The 8551-nt window shown below is 37.6% G+C and overlaps 1 protein-coding gene across 1 annotated transcript in view; it reads right to left on the reverse strand.

Moving 5' to 3' along the window:
* Window positions 1-7177, reverse strand: part of LOC140240019 (uncharacterized) — a 39001-nt gene extending 31824 nt beyond the window's left edge. Inside the window, exon 1 of the mRNA XM_072319830.1 lies at window positions 7090-7177. Within this exon, the coding sequence (XP_072175931.1) occupies window positions 7090-7177 (88 nt within the window). The remainder of the gene's footprint in view (window positions 1-7089) is intronic.
* Window positions 7178-8551: the final 1374 nt, after the last annotated feature.

Here is an 8551-nt window from a genome sequence, read left to right on the forward strand (position 1 = left end):
TTAAAAAGAAAAAAGAATGAGTTTGTGAATAATACACAACCCAACTACTAAAACACAGGAATGCAAAGAAAGCTGTGGATAATAGTTTATAGAATGTATTCAACGAACAGGGAAATAGTAAATATGAGGTCAAATGATGCAAGTTTACATCATTTGCAATATCAAATTCTTCTGACTGTAAGAAAATCAGTTAATGAATTGCATGAACAATGGATGTCTGAAAACATTTTCTGCCAGTACAGCAGATTTCAAAAGCGATAGTATTTGTCACCTCCATTCACTAAAGTTTTGATGCCTTGTGCAAAGGGGTCGGCAGCAGTTGAAATTGCGAAATTACCACTTACAGAACCAGGAAAGTAGTGGCTGAGGGTGCAAATTGGAATTAAATTATAAATGGATTGATGTACAGCAATTAAGGTTAGTTGAATCCTGAAGTAGATTGAAATAAATTTCCCACAGCTGGTGATGGGTTTTATGCAGCCCCTTATAGGGTTAGGGTGCCATAAAGCCACGCTGCCTTAATGGGATGTGCGTAGCTGCTGGTTGTTTCGTTCGGTTCCTCACCATTTTGCGTTGCTTTTTTCAACACATAGGTCAAAATACTTAGCCCGCGGCAGCATATACCCCCAATAGTCATTTGTTTTTATAGGAAACCATTATCTGCGCAGGCAGTGGCACGTTTATGGTCGATAATGAAATAAGTGACTACTTTGTTTTGACTTGTCAATAGAGCGGGCGATGTCTACCTAATTGTTCAGTCCATGGATTCGTATACACCTTAACCTGTGAGGTCGAGCCCAGCAAGAGATAAGGCTAGAGAAGGCAGACTCACTTTAATCGACGTGTCAAATGTTCTGCTCAAAATAAAACCATCTTTTCTTTTTGGGGGATTTGTAAAAATATCCCACTAAAAATGTTTTAATGTAGATGAAGAGTTATATTGCAAAATGGGCTATTAAATCATCATTTTCAAACATTTCAAAGTAAGTCCATCATCAGATAGAGCAAAATTAAACCTTTCAAGTTATATCTCACTTGTAACATAACAAGGAATATTCTAGAAGTTATGATTAAATATATCCTGTATTTTCTCATTATTTTCTGTGTTTTTTAATCACAAATATCTCAACTCAACAAGAATGGAGTTAGCTTGTTTTATGATAAAACTCTTCAAATCATAATGGGAATTATGGATTTTTTTGTGATAATGTGTAACTGCATATATCAGTGTTTGAATCTTAAACTGATGACAGATTTAGATTTACTCTTTCCAAATATATGAAACAGATTTGCATTTCTAAATTTAAATGAAAGTTACATTTTTATACATTGACTGCAAAATTGAAATGCTATCTCCTCAGCATCTAAGCAATGACCAGTATAGTAGAGATAGTTATGGGAATCTTCAACATCCAATCTTCTAAAAAAAAATAATTCAATACTAGAGATAGTTATAGGGATCTTCAACATCCAATCTTCTCAACAAAAAAAACAAAAAAAAAAATCAATACTAGAGATACAGTTGAAATCTGAGCAGGAGACTGTTGAATGAGGTAGGTCTTAGAAAGTGGAATATTGACAATATCTGAACCAGAGGAGAAGATGATAGGGTATACTCTACGAATGCTACTGTTTCAACGCTGGTGCTGCAAGATATCACACCACCTTGCAAGAGCGGATTCAATTCCCAACCTGTAAATAACAAAACCTTGGGATTGTGAAACACAGGTAATCAGAGATTTGAACAAAGAGGAAAAACAAGATCTATGTCATAACTGGAGTCCCCAACAGACATGCTGGTTGTCCTGCCAAAAATAGATTTCTTGAGAAACGCAGTATCTATGTGGGTAGAATTTTGTCGTAACTTGGCAGTAGCACATGAGCAATGTACCGCTACTCAAGAACAGTGACATAAAGGGAAGATGAATACGAGTGAAGCAAAGCTGGCTACCTGGGCACGGGGTAAACTATAAATAAAGTACTAAAGATTAATGATACGGTAAACAATGTTAAGTGAGAGCGGTTGCCTCTAATATTCTGCGGTGTCCTATTTGTAAATGAATACTACCTGATAATCTTAAGAGAAATCAGACGACGACTGGAAATGGAAATGGAGGAAAGAGAGTAAAAGAACTGATGAAAAGTAAGGGTACAATGAATATTGTATGACGTGTGTTTGATATGTTGGTTACAGTAAGATTTAGCTGAAGGTGTATGTGCAGTTTCAGTCTTGTAATAAAAGGCAAATCAATATAAATCAGATTACTGTAAATGTTTTCCCCTGTGAACACGAGTCAGACCAGGGAGGTGGGAAGAGACCAAAGCATCTGGTATTTGATTTGAAATCCTTTCTGAATGTGTTTAAGATTGCCTTTATACTTCCCTCCCCCCCCCCAAAAAAAAAAAAAAAACACAAAAAAAAAAAACAACAACACAAAAACACAAAACAAACAAAAACAAACAAACAAACACAACAACAACAAACAAACAATCCTATAAGGTACAGATAAAAAGCTGTCGGTATTAATTTAGAGATATATGAAACACCTGCTCTCAGTTTCTGAGCAATAATCTAAAAAACACTTTGCCAATATGTGACATTAAAATAGTGATCTTATCACAGTAGTGTACCTATCAATTCAGTGCGAAGTAGAAATGGAGAAAACTTTGATATTATAAAAGGAGAAAGCCACTAATACATCAAAAGACTGTTATGGACTGAAATCAGTGGACAGCTCATGGCCCAGACTTGATCCATTTTGACCACACCAGCAGAAATCATTGTGTCCATGCACATGGGAGAGAGCTCTGCCAGAGCTGCAGGGCTAGCTCTCCCTCAGCTGCTACTACTGCTGCTGCCTTTCAGCTGCTCTGCCAGCTACTAGCCATTTCACGTCTAGTCCATCACGACTGGTGGATGTTCTAGTCTTCAGCAGTTTGCCAACCACCGTTTTCCATTCATCAAAATTCCTCTCATTTCAGCAAGGAACAGGACTAGAAAGCACATCACACCTTTATATCCAAATTGCATGGAATTCATAGAGTCCCAATTTGCCTTTATCTCACCCGAGGCAATAGTCATTATCCTGTTTACTACAAGTTTCTTTCCATAAACTCTTATTTTCCCACATATTCTACATCTGTAAGATCTGTAAGATGCATCAGGTAGCAAAGACAGAAGCAGGTTCTCAGAAGAGAGGATCAGTCATTACATTCTTGATGAATTAAATCTGGTGGTCAGAACAATGGAAAATGATACCAGCAGAGACTTTAAATCAGTCACCACTGGTATAGATCAAGAAGGACTTAACTCCATGAGATGAAAGCTACAGAAGTCACAGTTCAAAACAACTTCGACTTCATGCTCAAATATTTTACTGTGACAATTATTACTATGAAAACATGTAATGGCATGTCGGTAATCAGACCAGGCACAGACAATAAATTCAAGAAATTCCAGCTTTTACACATGCCTCTTCTGACTTTTACATATCTGGCTAAGGTTTTGGGGTTTTCATATTTCTTTTTTCTTTCACGAATAGTATGAAGATAAAGACACATTGTTTAACAAAGAAAGTCAGTATATAGGTATCAATTCTGGTTTCTCTTTTCACATTATGACCGTGAAAGCAAAACTACAATATCGACAAAGGACAGCCCTGATGAATTATCAGTCCACACACATTCAGAACAAGCTGACTGTCCTTTCTAGCTGTATAGTCAGTGGTGAAAGGAACAAATTGTCTTCATAAAAGAGCACAAAAACAACCAACAAACAAACAAACAAACAAAAATCAGGAAAAAAAAGGCCTGTTTGGTTCACAATAACCCATCTTAGAATCTGGCTCATTCTACCTGTTACAAGACTGTGATTAACTGTAAAACTAGAAATTTTTGCATGCATGAAACTTTTGCAAATTCCACAAGGAGCTAGGATCAGTGAAAGTAAAATGCATGCAAAAGTTTTGTCTGCATAACACACTGAATGCCACAGTAGCAATTAATGAAAGTTTTAGGCTGCAAAGAAAGATCATCGGCTCCAATCCATGAGAGTTTCATGCTATGAATGTTTCAGGTTTTACAGTACCAGCCCATACAAGATCCTGTGAAACGTGAGCTTTTATTTCATCCCTTTCCATTCATTGTTCAAGTCATGGTAGACTGGAGATATTGATCATGACTGATTTTTATTTTTCACATTTAGACTCCATCTTCTTTATCACCTACAATGTTCTTACAATTTTTTAACTGCTACCTGATTTGAGAGCATAAATGATGACACTCAAGCTTTAAGATATCAGAGACAGGATTTATATCACACTATTTCTTACCTGGAGTCCTTGTTTACTACCTTCCACCTAAAATATTAATGTAGTTTATTTCATGCATTTTGAAAAACTCAACTTAATTCATATTTACCTATTGCATTCGTGGTTTATTTTCACAATAAACATAGAAAAGAATTTACGTAGATTCTCTTTTTCATGATAAAGTAATCAACTAGGACCAAAACAAAAACCCCATTAGAAAACAGTGCTTGTTTTTTTTATAATAACAAATTAAATCCAATTCAAATTCTTAGATGTCAAAATGAGATTATGGTATTTAGAAAAATAGAACAGACATTCCAAACAAAATGCTGTGCCACATGTCAAACTCTTAAGGTAAATCATGCATGAGCTTGTAAATACAAATGGGAAAAACAATTACACCATTAAAAATGGGAAGAATACAACTCAGACAAACATAACAAATTAGAGCATGTCAATTAAGCCTTAACGCTTTCTTTCAGTGTGCTACCACTATCAAACAGCCAGTGTTTGTGTGTTTCCTGATGTTACATACGTGTTCATACATTAATCTTTCTGTTCTTTCCTCTAAAGCCCTGCTCCTTCCATGATACCTAAGATAATATTCAAGGCAAGTATTTTGATTTGTCTTCTCATTAAAACAACTGATAAATTGAAAATTTGATATACTTTAAGTGATTTATTTACTTGCTTGCAGACAATGAACTGCTCCATTAGTGGAAATTATTGCACTTGAACAGTATACTACATGCTAGAACATTGCAAAAATTCTCCACTGTCTGAACAGAACAAAAGAACATAAATTAATATACTGAAAGTAACGAACTGATAGAACAGAACAGAAATATGAAAGCTAAACAGAGAGATTGCCTGGAGGTAACTCAAGGCTAGCAATTGTATTTGGTGTTTTTTTTTACTACATTAATGATAGCCCCTGTTCCTTTGTCCTAAAATTATCTTTACCAAGCAGAGGTTGAAAAAGAAGTTAGAATAAAAAGGGAAAGAAAAAATGGGGAAGACCAGTGTTAAATCCTAATTTGGAGTTAATTAGTTGACTACCTTTGTGGCTAACTAGAATTCAAGTTGCAGCAGTGCGTCTATCAGCTCCTCCGCTAATGCCTATTGTCCCTGCCGCCGCACTCAGCCGTTTATCAGTAGCCACCAGCCGGACAGGGTGTATATAGCTGGCTGCTATGAGCTGCTACCCAGCAGAGCAGGAACACGGCGGATCCGCATGCCCTCTCCAGCCCACTGGAGTTCTCTTTGTTTCCCCTACCCCCACCCTCCTCCCCTGAATGCACAGCACCGCGGGTCACCATGCAACCACGGGAAGTCTTCCATTACCAATTAATACACTCCTTCCCTCCTTACTCGCCCCTCTTTCTCCTCCTCCTAGAAGTCTAGGATCAAAGAAAATGGGGAGCTTTTTTTATGCATTTTCAGGTTTCTTCATTGGTTTCAAAAATGAATTGATGCTATGATTTATCTTTTTCCCTGAAGGCAGTTACTTAAAGTACTGCAATAATGATCTTACTAATTACTGTGCACAACTCGTTTTCCTTATCAATTGCAATGAAATAATTCCCTTCATTGCAATGACCAAAAAGAGCTCCAAATTCTTGCCTCATGTGAATCAATGTTATATTTAGTCTGAGCCATTATCAGAAAACTGATTTGGTGCACTAATATCAGCAGTCTCTCATTGGCCATTTGGCAAACTATTCATAAGCAAAATATCAAAAGATATTAAAAGTTAGAGAAATGAAATAAAGCATTTCTAGACTAGTTCAATCAATTACTATCAAACAAATTCACTTTCTTTTTTCTGAGTAACAAGAACAATTTTATCACTGCCCTAGCTCCATGACAAATGACACTTTAGTGTTAAGATCAATGCACAAAAAGTACATTACATTCTCTGATTTCTAATAAACATTTTTTTTTTCATGTACAGAATTACAAATTTCACAAATATACATCTCTGTTCAATAACAAATCTTTGTCATTGCTTGTTATTAAGGAATGGTTTCTGTTGGTAAATAATTTTGATATCTACAAGCTTGAGCCCTGGAATCAAAATATCCTGCAGCTAAAGCAAGAAGCTGTGGGGTCAATTTCACAAAAATCCTAATCTAGAATACCCTTAAACTATTAATCATAGTATTTCATGGTCTTAAGTGTCCATTGCCATGGTTTCAATTTGGAATTTTCCAGACAATTGTCCATCCAACTATTTGAAATAAGAAGAAAAAAATACCAAACTAGAACTGGTATCCAATGACATCTATTTTTCAGAGTTTGCAGTAAAATAAAAATCTACTTTAAATGTATCTCTGAAATCACATTATGCCAATCTGTATGAAAAATGCATTCAACCAAGACGAGACTGATAAGTTTCGCAAACCTTTTTTCAGGCAGAATGGCCAGTTCTGTCCAAAGGAAAAGGCTGAAAATTGAAAATTTATAGAATTAGAAGGTGCCACAGATTCTTGAATATTGAAATTCAAGAGGCCATCTTGTGAAAACACTAAGAAATACTGCAAAACCAGAAGCATTCGTTGCATGAAACTTTTGTGAATTCCTGGAGACAGCCTTTCTTTGCTGCATGAAATTTTTGCAAATTATACTACATAAACTTATTGGTGCAGACAAAAACTTCTCACTGTGCATTAAAATTTTGCAAATCGTGGCCCCTCATGATATTCATGAAAGTTTCACGCACATGTAAATTTTCTGGTTTTACAGTAGACGGAAAAGAACGCCGAGTAGCTGTAACTACCTTTCTGCCACAGATAGAGCTGTGGATCCCTGCAGGAAGAGAGGTAGAGCTGCCAACTGTAATACATGGACATCGATCCGGGATCCATGGCTGCAGGAAGTCGTAGAAAACACGTTGAAATCACAGAGAAGATACCAGAGTCACCCCCTGCTACAGACGTGTCGACAGGGTTTGGTAAAATCGGGCAAATTGTCCAAAGTCTTGTCTAACTGTCACAGAAGTTGCTAGATCTGTCTGTCATATATGCGTATATTTTCACTCTCTGAAGATGATGGTGTGTTATTTTCATGAATCACTTGCGAGCAAAACTTGGAAAGGGATGTGAAAGTAAGATGACAAGTTTGATGTCAACTGATATGACACGTCACAGAAAAAGAAATGGTGAGCTTATGGCATTCAGGTTCTTAATCGATCACTGTAATGGTAGCATTGGCACGAGATGACAAAAGAAGTGATTGCAACTGCAATTTTGAGAAACGTGAAATCAACAAGACACGCAAAACTGCAAAAAAGCTTCGTTCAAGCTTAGAAATGGAGTCGCACCATTGAGGTGTGTGTAAAACTGCTCACAGAATTAGATGCATGATCTGCAATATATATATTTTCGGTGCAAGAGCGTAAGTCAGCAAGTGACTTCTGGGAAGGCGACCCCTCCTTGACAGCAGTGAGTGTGTGTCCTTGCGTGGACAGCTCCAAATTCATCAGAAGAGCCTAAAAATCACTCCTACCAGTTGGCTTGGCCAGCATTCCCTCTGAACTGACCGTTTCGTGCAAGCCAGGGATACCGGCAGTGACCAAACACTTCTGGTCCCCCTTCCTGAACGGAGCGTAACTACGCTTATTCGCAAAAGGTGCAAGGTGTTGGTGGTGGCAGAGCAAGAGGGATGATGGCGCACCGCAGGTCGTCAGGGACAGACCTTGATTTGTGACGTACATCCGGAATCTTGTCAGGGAACACAGCGACAGGTCGCGGCAGTCCTCCGTGTTACTCTCAACCCACGGCGGCGGCTCATGAATATCAAATCAGGAAGACAATTGCCAATCACCAGTCACAACCCATCCTCTGCAGCTCTGCTAATTGCAACATAATCGTCCAACCTCAGAGATAGATCTGTGATGTCATCACTGGCTTCTCACTGGGCTACAAGCCATGCGCCCCTGTTCTACCCAGTCTCTAACCACCTTCTTTCTTCTTCTTCTTTTTTCTCCCTCTCTGGATTGAGGTAATCACCACAACTGTTTGTCAATCTAATTAAAGATCCTGCTCAGATTAATACACCTAGCAAGTAAACAACACCTTCAATCTTCATTCATGCATGGCCAGTAAGCAAACAAAGAGGTTCCACAGTTGAAGAATACAGGGAGGCCAATATTTTTTTTTTTTTCCTTTTTTTGGCCTGTGACGAGGAAGTCCCAAATCCAACCTGCCACATTCACTCCACTCTCCCACTTGGATTTCCCA

Source organism: Diadema setosum, chromosome 16 (genome assembly GCF_964275005.1).
Source record: "Diadema setosum chromosome 16, eeDiaSeto1, whole genome shotgun sequence".
Taxonomy (NCBI): domain Eukaryota; kingdom Metazoa; phylum Echinodermata; class Echinoidea; order Diadematoida; family Diadematidae; genus Diadema; species Diadema setosum.